This window comes from Gorilla gorilla, chromosome 4 (assembly GCF_029281585.2).
Source record: "Gorilla gorilla gorilla isolate KB3781 chromosome 4, NHGRI_mGorGor1-v2.1_pri, whole genome shotgun sequence".
NCBI classification, from domain to species: domain Eukaryota; kingdom Metazoa; phylum Chordata; class Mammalia; order Primates; family Hominidae; genus Gorilla; species Gorilla gorilla.
The window spans coordinates 142,927,620-142,939,925 of NC_073228.2; the positions used below are offsets into that span (position 1 = coordinate 142,927,620).

At 42.0% G+C, this 12,306-nt stretch overlaps 1 protein-coding gene across 3 annotated transcripts in view; it reads right to left on the reverse strand.

Moving 5' to 3' along the window:
- The window catches only part of SIL1 (SIL1 nucleotide exchange factor), a 316,769-nt gene that overhangs the window by 94,769 nt on the left and 209,694 nt on the right, over positions 1–12,306 (reverse strand). For all 3 annotated transcript variants that reach the window (XM_055389147.2, XM_019026854.4, XM_055389146.2), the window contains one exon: positions 2,982–3,090. In XM_055389147.2, the coding sequence (XP_055245122.2) occupies positions 2,982–3,090 (109 nt within the window). The remainder of the gene's footprint in view (positions 1–2,981; positions 3,091–12,306) is intronic.

A 12,306-nucleotide genomic window follows, 5' to 3' on the forward strand; every position in this document is an offset into this window, starting at 1 on the left:
TACAGTTCACATGGACGGCTCTGCTGTCTATTCTTAAAAGATATGAGCAACAGACAAAGCAGTACGTGTTCACACTGATAATCTATAGACAGGTGGTAGAGAAGTGAGTTCTCATAGTATAAAAACCAACAAATAAACTCCAAATTAATAAAATTCCTCAGTATTATTTTTGTAAAGGGATTTTATTTTTTATTTATATATTTTGCTTATTTATTTTTTCAGATAGGGTCTCACTGTGTCACCCAGGCTGTAGTACAGTGGCATAATCACGGCTTATTGCAGCCTCAACCTCCCCAGGCTCAGGTGATCCTCCCATCTCAGCCTCCTGAGTAGCTGGGACTACAGGCATAATACACACCACACACCCAGCTAATTTTGGGTTTTGGTGTTTTTTTCTGTTTTGCTTTTTTTTGTTGGTTTTTTTTTTTTTTTCCCTTGAGACAGGGTCTGGCTCTGCCACCCAGGCTGGAATGCAGTGATACGATCTCGACTCACTGCAACCTCTGCCTCCCAGGCTCAAGTGATCCTCCCAACTCAGCCCCACAAGTAGCTGGGACTACAGGCATGTGCCACCACCTCCGGCTAATTTTTATATGTTTTGCAGACACACACCCTGTCACCCAGGCTGGTCTTCAAATCCTAGGCTCAAACGATCCACCCGCCTCAGCCTCCCAAACTGTTGGTATTACAGGTGTGAACCACTGCACCCGGCCCGTAACTCAATATTCATAAGCTAAGAAAAGAATAGACTGTTTTCTTCAGAAAATAAGACTTGGATTACATGTGAGAAAAGACTTCCTAAAAGTACTTTGAGACACTGAAATATGTGTGTATTGTGGACGAAAGAAGTTTGGCAGGGGCCATGACAATGACAGCTGATTATTTCTTACATGGTTGTTAGAAAGGAGTAATTGTCTGACCTGGGCCACTCCAAGTATAGGCCTACCTGGAGGAATGAGGGAAGATGAAAGATCCTTCCCAATTTGGAGTGACTGTAAGGAGAACAAATGCCTCTATCTCAATATGAAGTAGAATTTTCTAACAGTGAAAACTGTCTAAATCTGAACAGGCTGTTTTGTGGGGTGAGTGCCACCTGACAAAAGTGCACATGGACCAGCTGAGTGACCTTCTGACAGCCATATCAAGGAAAAGACTAGGGTAAGAAGTGAGTCTCTAGGACCTCCTTCTGATTACATCTAACTGCAAAATACTGGGTTTTTGTTTTAGTTTTTTTGAGACAGTCTCGCTCTGCCACCCAGGCTGGAGTGCTGTGGCGAGATCTTGGCTCATTGCAATTTCTGCCTCCCAGGTTCAAGCGATTCTTCTGCCTCAGCCTTCTGAGTAGCTGGGATTACAGGCACCTGCCACCACACCCAGCTAATTTTTGTTTGTATTTTTAGTAGAGACGGGGTTTCATCATGTTGGCCAGGCTGGTCTCAAACTCCTGACCTTAGGTGATCCGCCCGCCTCGGCCTCCCAAAGTGCTGGGATTACAGGTGTGAGCCACCACGCCCGACCTGCAAAATACTGTTTAAATTATAAAATCCAGGCTGGGCACAGTGGTCCACATCTGTTATCCCAGCACTTTGGGAGGCCAGGGCAGGAAGATCACTTGAGTCCAGGAGTTTAAGACCAGCCTGAGCAATAAAGTGAGACCCTGTCTCTACAAAAAAATAATAAAAAATTAGCCAGGCATAGTGGCACACACCTGTAGCCCCAGCCTACTTAGGAGGTTGAGACAATGAGATTGCTTGAGCCCAGGAGTTCGAGGTTACAGTGAACTATGATCACACCACTTTACTCCAGCCTAGGCAACAGAGCAAGACCCTATCTCTAAAAAAAAAAAAAAAAAAAATCATCATCATCATCATCCAAGGACTGAGTAACACTAACCACACTCAATCCATAACTAATAATTCCCAGTGCTTACACGTTTTAGCACAGGGTCAGCAAACTGTCTGTAATGACCGGATACTATTTTAGGCTCTGTGATCCATATGGTGTCTGTCCCAATTAATCAACTCTGTCATTGTAGCAAGAAAGCAGCCATAGACAATATGTAAACAAATGAGCATGGCTGTGTCCCATTAAAACTTTATTTATGGACATTTAAATCTGAATTTCATACATTTTCATGAGTCATGAAATATTACCTTTTGATTTTTTTCCAACCTTTAAGAAATGTAAAAACCAATTTCACTTGCAGGCTGAACCAAAGCAGGGAGCAGTCCCAATAAGGCCCACAGGCCATAATTTGCTGGTCCCTGTGTTAGAAATTTCATGGCTGGTATTTCTACTGAGCTTTCAAAATGCACAATTTCAGCAACCCCTGCAACTCCATGCCTCAACCTCCTTCCCCCTCATTCAGGAAATATCAAGCAAAGAAAGCATGCTAATTCAAGGCAACAAAAAGAAAAATAGTGACACTGAATTCTCTAAAATTGAATAATATAACCTGGTTATTGAGAAATAAGGCAACCTCTAGCCAGTGGAGAATGGCAGTAGCTTCTACTTTTATACTATAAGAAAGCCTGTTTTAATACTGACTAATGAGAGGAAAAGTTAGTCTGAATTAAAGACTTTAAAATGCAATTTTATTGTTCACCAAGGAAGTATTACTGCAAAGCAGAAGGCCTAACAGGCCTGTTTTAATGAATAGATGACTCATCTGTAATCAGTGCATTAATTGTTGGGATTCAAATGGGTGCTCTTAAAGTACTGGGAAAAATAGTTTCATTTTTAAAGCAGGTTAAGCATTCCCCCTACAGCCTTTTTTAAAGTATCAATTTGCTTTGCAAACTGTCTCTTTCCAAAGACTGTAGAAGTAAACTTTCATAAAACCCTGACAGATTTATCACAAATTCTATGCTATTAAATTTCAAATTAAAAAAAGCCACATGAATTTGGGTAACATTTTAAGTATTACAATACAAAATCAACGTTATCACTTAGCCTCCCAGTCCCTAGGGTTGACACTGTACCTTTTGCCTTTCAAATTATTTCGGAGCTTGTCCTCATATTGGAGTTTTGCCTCTCTTTCCCCAGTCTGAAGATTTAGCCGTACGTGGGATCCTGCAGGGACAGCCTGCCCTAAAAGCCAAGAAGAGAAAAGGCTCATGAGGTGCAAGGTCTTTGGAAGGTTGCCGGGATGGCCAGCAAGCCAACAGGACTTACTAGTTCATGAAGACACGACTTAGCTGTGTTCAGTTACCACCTCAATCCATCCATCCCTCTCCCTTGAACACACACACCACTCGCATAAACTCACTTTGCTGATCTATAAGGAAATCTGTAAGGGAATGACGTAAGATGTGCAAGAGAATTCACACTTGAATCTAGAGACCAATGTCCCCCAATTAGAACCTGCATATTTAAGCTCTTCTATGTCTTCTTGAGCTAATAAAAGCTTTGTGTTACGTGCAGCAGGTAAGTGGTAGATAACTACTCATTCCTCAGGACATGCTACTTTACTGTCTCTTCCATGACACCCTTCCTGCCCCTCCCATGACAGTCAGTCCCACAGGACCCCAGACAGCCTGCCATCCCAGCAAGCTTACACCTCACCACCTGCATCTGTTAAATTAGGCTCCTTCTATGAGGCTCTCTCCTTCCTAAGCACAGGGACTGTATTTCCTCCTTTTTGATTTCTCAGCCCTTAGGCCAGGGCTTGGCACATAAAAGTGTGGCACTTAACGTTATGAAAAGGAAGAAGGAAGAGACTGGAAGGCAAGAGGACAGAGCAAGCCAAGGAGGCAGGGAGTGGAGCCAAGAGAAACTGAAAACCTACACCCACCTATCTATGGAGCTGATCCACAGCTGGGAAAAACAAGTGTTGTGAATCGATGGGCTATTCCTATGCACTGCACAAAACTATTCAAGTATAGTTAAAAAGCAACTGTGCAGTAGCACATACCACAAATGGAATGCTACACCCATTCAGTCATTCATGAAACTGCTGTAGGGATGGAGAATTTCAGGGAAAAGGCTTTTCAGGAGATGGGAGATTTGAAGCAAAGATGGTGCTTCTGACACCTGGACTTTGACTCTGCTTTCTCCTGCCAGAGGACAGCATTGCCTTGCTGGCGTTAAGTTTGATTTAAGAACCCAAATCAATGACTTTCAGAAAAAATTCCTCCGAAGGAAGCACACAGCACAAGTTCTCTCAAATAATCAGGTAAACTCAAGTATAGAAGGAAAATGATATAGGCAAGTATTCACCAGTTCTCTCAATTCTGGGAGGCCCATAGAGAACTCTGAGTTCCACCAGTCAGTCACTCTATCCCCAATCAAGATGCCAGGGATATCGCACACCATGCTGTTGCTGTTCCTGCCGTCCCACTTCAGTAGGGAGTTTCTGTATGTTTTACTTTAAAAAATGGGAACCTACATACAGTATATAGAAGTATGTGCATAATGATCTCCCTCTAACCCCAACCATTATTTTCAAGGATAAAAAATACATTCAGGCCAGGCATGGTGGCTCACACTTTGGGAGGCCAAGGCAGGTGGATCACCTGAGGTCAGGAGTTCGAGACCAGCCTTGGCAAATGGTGAAACCCCATCTCTACTAAAAATACAAAAATTAGCCAAGTGTGGTGGCAGGAACCTGTAATCTCAGCTACTTGGGAGGCTGAGGCAGGAGAACTGCTTGAACCTGAATGGTGGAGGTTGCAGTAAGCCAAGATCATGCCACTGCACTCCAGCCTGGGCAACAGTGCAAGACTCCGTCTCAAAAAAAAAAAAAGTTCAGAGCGCAGCGGAAAAATCCTTCTCTGGGGTGGCCCTCCTGATAAAGTTGGGGTCAAATGAAGAAAAAAGTGAGTCCCAGACTAGGAATAAAGGGAATACCACAGTAAGGCAGCCCCATGTGCAAATGCACTGACACAGAACCCAATAGGCCACAGGAGCTGAGGAGAGACTAGGCCACAGAACTAACTGGAAGGGCTGTGGGGGCTGCTGGCTTGGTACCACCAGGAAGCCTGGGTTCATATTCCTAGGATGGGAAAATATTCATCAAACAGCGGCGGAAGATGGTTCTGGGAGGAGATGAGGCTGAATAATGGCAAGAATAACAAAGAACTGGCAACTTCTATCCTATTACTATGATCACAGGGCAAGAGGTAATTTCTTTAGTACTAATCTAATCTCTGAATGTGTGAAGGGGAGAGGCTGCCTCACCTGGAGAGATCCCAAACTGACAAGACAATAGTCCCTTCCTGGATGAATGCTAAACAAGACAATAGTCCCTTCCTGGATGAATGCTAAACAAGACAATAGTCCCTTCCTAGATGAATGCTAAAATGCCAGCCCCCTTTACTCTACCACACTGATACCCAATCTACCTCCCAAACTGGTTGATTTTTCCTGCTATGTATGTCTTGAATGCATACTCTTCTCTCCATCTTCCCCCACTGCTTTTGTCTGAACCATCACCATCTCTGATCTGCGCCCTATCACAGCTTTCTAACTGGCCTCCCCGATTCACCTCCCAATCAAACTGTTCTTTAAAGCGAATGATTTTTCTTTTCCAAAATACCAAACCTATGTCATTCTCCTGCTTCAAACCTTTTCATGGCTTCCTACTATTCTGAGGATAAAAATGAAAATCCTCACCCTGGTCCATGAAGCCCTGCAGTATCTGGCCCTGGCCTACCTCTCCAGCCTTGTCCACTCCTCATTCCTGTGCTCTAGGCACACTGGTCTTTTTCCATCCTTCTGAAAGAACCATGCTACCTCCTACCAGGGGGCCATTCCATCTGCTGTTCCCTTTGTCCAGAAGAGTCTTCCCACCCTCAGCCTCCATCTCCTCATCCTTCCAATCCCAGCTAAAGTCACTTCTTCTGAAAGGCATCCTCTATTTTCTCAGACTAGATTTACCTGCCTCCAAAAGATTTCACAGCACCATGAATCCTTTATAGCACTTACCACAATCAGTAATTACACATTAGTTTTTTTATTTATCTGGTGAATATAAATGCTCACCGTTTTATCCTCAGGGCCTATAACATGACCTGGCATATAGTGAACTCTCAATAATCATTTGTTGGTCAAGTGAGGAGGCCCTTGCCTATAGTCCCAGCACTTTGGGAGGCTGAGACGAGGGGATCACCTGAGCCCAGGAGTTAGAGACCAGCCTGAGCAATACAATGAGATCCCATCTCTAGAAAATAATTTAAAATTAGCTGAGTGTGGTGGCTCACACCTGTAATTCCAGCACTTTGGGAGGCCAGGGCAGGTGGATCACTTGAGGCCATGGGTTGGACAACATAGTGAGACCCTGTCTGTAGAAAAAAATTAAAATAAAAAAATTAGCCAGGCACAATGGCATGCTCCTATAGTCCTGGCCACTTGAAGTCTGAGGTGGGAAGATCGCCTGAGCTCAGGAGTTCAAGGCAGCAATGGCTATGATCACGCCACTGCACTCTAGCCTGGGCAACAGAGTGAGAACTTGTCTCTAAATTAAAAAAATAATAATTATTTGTTGAGTGAAAATGTTTAAAAGAAAGAGGGAATTCCTAGCTGACCTAGAGTTATATGGAAAGGCCAAGAAGGATTTTTACTAGGGCAGGTTGAGTTATAATAGTAATTAGTCATGTTAATAGTTATTTTTAGTAATAATGGTACTAATACTAGTAATATAATAAAAATAGTATTTAAAATTTTCAAACTTTTGATCAAAGTTAGAAATGGAAAAGAAAAAAGCATGTGAGTTTATAAGCTTCAGAAGTAACAGGTTATAGCGTGCTAAGCTCGCCAAAGAAGAGACTAGGTTCTTATGTGAATCTAGTTATTTTGATGAAAATTCCAAAATTACTCCCTTCACATAAGCCACCACAGGGGGCAAGAGCAACCACAATAGCATTAACTCAAAATACAGGTTGTGTTCATTTAAAATATACTAAACACGTCATGGCAGCAGTAGTGGCAAAAGCAACAGGAAATGCAGTATTTCAAATACTTCTCCACTGGGGAAATGTCCAAGTTAGACAGATAGTATAATCTGACCTGTATCCTTCGAGAGCCCCTGTGACAGATGAAAATGTACCAGAACACAGGGGAAGGGCAAATCAGAGCAAAGAGAAAACAAGATACATACAGGTAACGAGTTAGGGGGATGGAGAGCAAGCGGACAGGCAGAAAATAATGTCTGGATCCAGGAAGGCAAACAGGCCTGCAAAGCCTACAGTGTCTGTTTTCCCACCTCCGGCTCCTTCAGAGCTGATCCCAAGGCTGACTATCCTAGCCTAGAAAACCCTATCCATATTAAGCAGAAGCCCTGTCCATATTGAGTAAGGCCACCTCATGCTTGAATTTTGACTCCCACTGAGACTGTCACTGACTTCAGTCACAGGCCAGGACCCAGATAACAACTCTTGTTTTCTGGGTTGGGGGATAATCTATGGTAGACTGCAACATCGTCACCAATTTTCTTCCTCCCTGCTTGTCACACTCTCTGCCATGTGACTTTACAGTTCCTCCTACTGCAGAGTGTGCCTTCTCACACCTTGACTTTGGATTTTGTTTATCACATGCGTTGGCCAGTGGGATGCTAGCAAATGGGCTGCAAACAGATGTTTGAAATGTGCTTGCATGGTTGTATCATGTTCTGCTATTGTCATGAAAAGAACATCACTGCTAGCCTTCTGGTCCAAGAAGGGTGAGACACCCATGGAGAAGAAACAAGTCAGGGCTTCATGTGCACATGGTTTATTAAGGGGTGCTCTCCAGTTGACAGGAAATGAGGAGGCAGGGAGGACCTTGTACCCCCACCTGCCCCCTCCCGGCAGTCAGAGGCCACAGGCTACCAGAGCAGGTAGAGGCAGAAGCTCTGGGCAAAGAAGCTTTGGCTCCTCAGAGGGGTCCAGGAACAGGTGGCAAGAGTGAGTCTTGAACCCCCACAGAGGCTGGGGAAGAAACACCCACTACAGGAAAAGGAGATCCCAGGAAGTATGGGCAGGGAACCGAAAGCACCTGCTTTAATGGCTGTCTTAGAGTGTGTCCTAGTCCATTAGGAATCCTATAACAGAGTAACTTAGACTGGGTAATTTATAAACAATACAAATTTATTGCTCACAATTCTGGAGACTGGGAAGTCCAAGATCACACCAGCAGTTTCAGTGTCTGGTGAGAGCCTGTTCCTCACAGAAGGTGCCTTCTAAGTGTTTTCACATGGTGGAAGGGGCCAGGAGGCACCCTCAAGCCTCTTCACTAATCCTATTCATGAGGCGTGGAACTCTCATGACCTCATCACCTCCTAAAGGCCCCACCTTCTAATACTATCATACTGGGTATCAGGGGACAACCCAAATGTCCATCATCTGATAAATGAATAAATAAAAGTAGTATATCCATATAATATTATTCACCATTAAAAGGAGCAATAAATACTGATACATCCTACAACATTGATGAACCTTGAAAACATTGTGCTAAGTGAAAGCCAGATACAAAAAAGCATGTATCATATGATTACTTTTACTTGAAATGTACAGAATAGGCAAATCCATAGAAACTGTAGATTAATGGCTGTCAGGGGCTGTGGGAAGGAAGGAATGAGGATTGACCACTCGTGGTCTGGAGTTAGACAGTGGCAGTAATTGCACAACACTGTGGATAAACTAAAAAAAAAACACCAAATTACCAAAAAAAAAAATCATGGGGGAAATACTTTCAGATTATACAAATCCATCCCTTTACTCTAAAAACCACTGAATGCCATTAGAGGAATCCATCTGCAACATTTACCACTGTGGTAATCATCTAATGGGAATTTGCTACTTCCCTCCTTCTTTACACATTTATTAATTGGGATTTATTTCACTCCAAGAAAAAATTGTCACTCCTCTAATTATTTGTATTAGTATGAACTCATGGATATTTTATTCTATGGGTCCAACACTATTATTATTTATTTTGTTACTCAAATTGTTTCAGCCTTAGCAATCAGAAGTGCCTTCAGGTTGGCTCTTACATTCCTTTGAAAAATCCTTCCTCCCCACCATCATTTTCTTTTTAAAAGTATTTCCTTACTTTCTGGTTCCATAAGATGTTCCAGGTTCATCTTGTATTTTCATTTCCCCAGCCCTGGAATCAGCCACTTCTAACGAGCCCTAGTTTTTTGTTTTCTTTTTCTTTCTTTTTTTTTTTTTTTTAATTGGAGAACAGTGTTTAGAAGCCAAGATCTGGATGCTAGGTGTGTTCATTACTACTAGGGTGTTGGTATTTCTCAGCCCTCTCAGTAGGCGGAGCTAGAAATGTGTGTGTGTGTGTGTGTGTGTGTGTGTGTGTGTGTGTGTGTGTAACAAAATACCTTAGACTGGGTAATTTATAAACAATACAAATTATATATACACACACAAATGTTAATTATATATATGTATATGTACACACACACATAGACATACATACATTTGTATATATATATATATGGTGATAAGGTTTGGCTGTGTCTCCACTTAAATCTCATCTTGAATTGTAGCTCCCTTAATTCCCACATGTCATAGGAGCCACCTGGTAGGAGGTAATTAAATCATGGGGGTGGGTCTTTCCTGTGCTGTTCCTGTGATGGTGAATAAGCCTCACGAGATCTGATGGTTTTATAAAGGGCAGTTCCCCTGCACACACTCTCTTTCCTGCTGCCATGTAAAGACATGACTTTGCTACTCATTCACCTTCCACCATGATTGTAAGGCCTCACCGGCCATGTGGAACTGTGAGTCCATTAAACCTCTTTCCTTTATAAATTACCCAGTCTCAGGTATGTCTTTATTAGCAGCATGGGAACTAATATATACAGTTTAGAATATTATATTACATATATTCTAAACCACATATACATATATGATTTAGAATAACATTCAGGCCCTCCATGTAATCATCAATCATTAATGTTTAAGGGACACTGAGTTTACTTTCTCTAATAATCTGTGCCAAAAGTAACAAAAGAGGACATCAACAGATGTACAATATATATACATACAGACATCTATATACATGCACACACCTATATTTCTTGCTATATTATTGTTGTGTGTACATATCCACACATCTATATTTCTATATCTATTTATCTGTATATATTTTTAAAACTACAAGTTTATACTGATACTTCAGATTCCAATCTAATACACAGGCTCATTTGTCTTCTCACTTTACTTATTTATAACTTCTTTCTCTAACACTGAGAAACCTGCTCTTATTATCTACAATATATTTTTGTTCTAGTATACAAATAAACTAGTTTCAAAACTGTTAACCCATATCCCTGTGAGAAATACATTTAACAAACTAGATTACAGCATGTATGTACAGTTCTGTTTTTAGCTTTACAGTACCTGGTCAAAATATTGCTTCACGAAGTCACTTGGGTTAGTTCTTCCCTGTCCAATTCATTAAGGTTATGTTATTAATTAGTAATACTTGGTTCATTTGTTAGTATTTGTATTCCATTTTATGGCTCCTGCCCCTCCATATCCTGATTGGCTTAACTGTTTATTTGGTGAGCCTATGAAGAGTATGTGAACTATTACTGTGGTTCTAAGAGTCAGAGCTATAAAAAAGAACAGTGTTCTGTTCTCTTACATACTTTTTTTTTTGTATAGTTACTGTTTTTTTAAGCCACCAGGATTTGAGGTGTTTGTTTATTGTGGCATTCATTCCAATGGTCCCGAAACAAGAAATTAAAAGTGCCCAATATAAATAACAGTTTTTTCTGAAATTATATAGTTTCTTTTGTGTGTTAAAATGTCCTTTCAAAAGATGAGATAATGATAGTAGATAGTGTGTTGTTTCCATGTTAAGGCCCTTAACTCAGCAAAATAAAAAGTTGGCCTTAGTCCTCCAATTTTTTTTTTTTTTTAAGTTTTTCTGGTCCATAAAACACCATAGCTTAGAAACCACCTCTCCATTCTACCAATCTTCCCTAGGACATTTGAGAATTATTCCCATTGTACACTTTAAATAGGTGAATTGGATAGTATATAAATTATATCTCGATAAAGTGGTTGTAGAAATGTATTCCTCCACCATCTCTTTTTAAATCCTTGAACAGCAATTAGTCTATCAGACACAGTTCAATGTGACAGTAAATATTTCTAGGGGCCAGGAAAGAGAACTAAGGCTCAGGGCCTAGACACAGACCCAGGAGTGAAGTTCTTGGAACGTTAGGAAGGGGAAAATTAGCCTAGGAAGCCTGAGGCCATGAAGTACCAGGACAAGAGGAACCCTGGCAGAAGGACAGGTAAGAAATAGTGATCAGGAGGTAGGAGCCATGTCAAATGCCCACAGGAGGCAGGAGGCAAGAGAGTGAGGAGGTTCATCTGTAAGAAAACATGAATGGTGAGGGCTGTGAAAAATGCCCCTTCTAAAAGTATTCCACCACAGAAAAGGCAAACAAAACATATGGCCAGTTTGTAACTGCTGAAGTGATAGTTTTACCTATTAACAAATTATACCTGGCTCTGTCTTTGCCCCAACTCATCCCAGTGTCCAGTGCTTAGAAACTTGTCCCTCCTGGACTCCCAGTGAAAGGGCCTGCTCAGGTGGTGCCCACAGTGAGGTTGCTGTGGAGCCTGGCTGCCCTGCTTCAATGAAGACAGGCCAACTGGAATGAATGCATGGTGCTCTTGGGTCTGCCTTGGCATTAAGAGCTTTGGTAGTTATGGGACTTCAGGAGGGGTGAAAAGGACAGGATGTCCTCCATAGGCTCCTGCCTGGAAACTTCCCGCTCCAGGGACTTCCAGTCATACGTGGACACAATGGCAGAAAGCCAGAGGCTGCCCCGGCTGGCCATGCCACAAGCCCTGGGACTCTGCTCCTCACTTGGCTATCTTTGTTGGCTGGGTGACTCTAGCCAAATTCCTTCATGTTTCTGAATCTTCATGCCCTTATGTGTCAACTGAAAAGAATTTATCATGTCTGTTTTCCCTAATGTGCTACATTGTTGTGAAGAACAAATGCAAAAAGAACTGTGTCAGTGCTCAGAAGAAATAAAAAGTACACCAGAAAAAGCAGTCCCAAAAACAACCCAAAAAGGTAAATGTCAACCCGGATGAAGCAAAGACAGCTTATTTGTCAAGTCCTACAGGTAGGTGTTAAGAGTAAAAACTCACAGTTATGCTGAGTTTCTGAAGGGCAGGAACCAATTATTTGTGCCCACAGCTCAAGCTCAGCTCAAGGCACACAGTAGGCCTCCATAAAGGTCAGCTTGAATGCCAGCTCCCTCTTCCCCAGACCAAAAGGAATACAAAAATATAGAACAGGAAGCAATGCCACTCACCTCGCTGGGGCCTCCAAGCTCCTAATAGG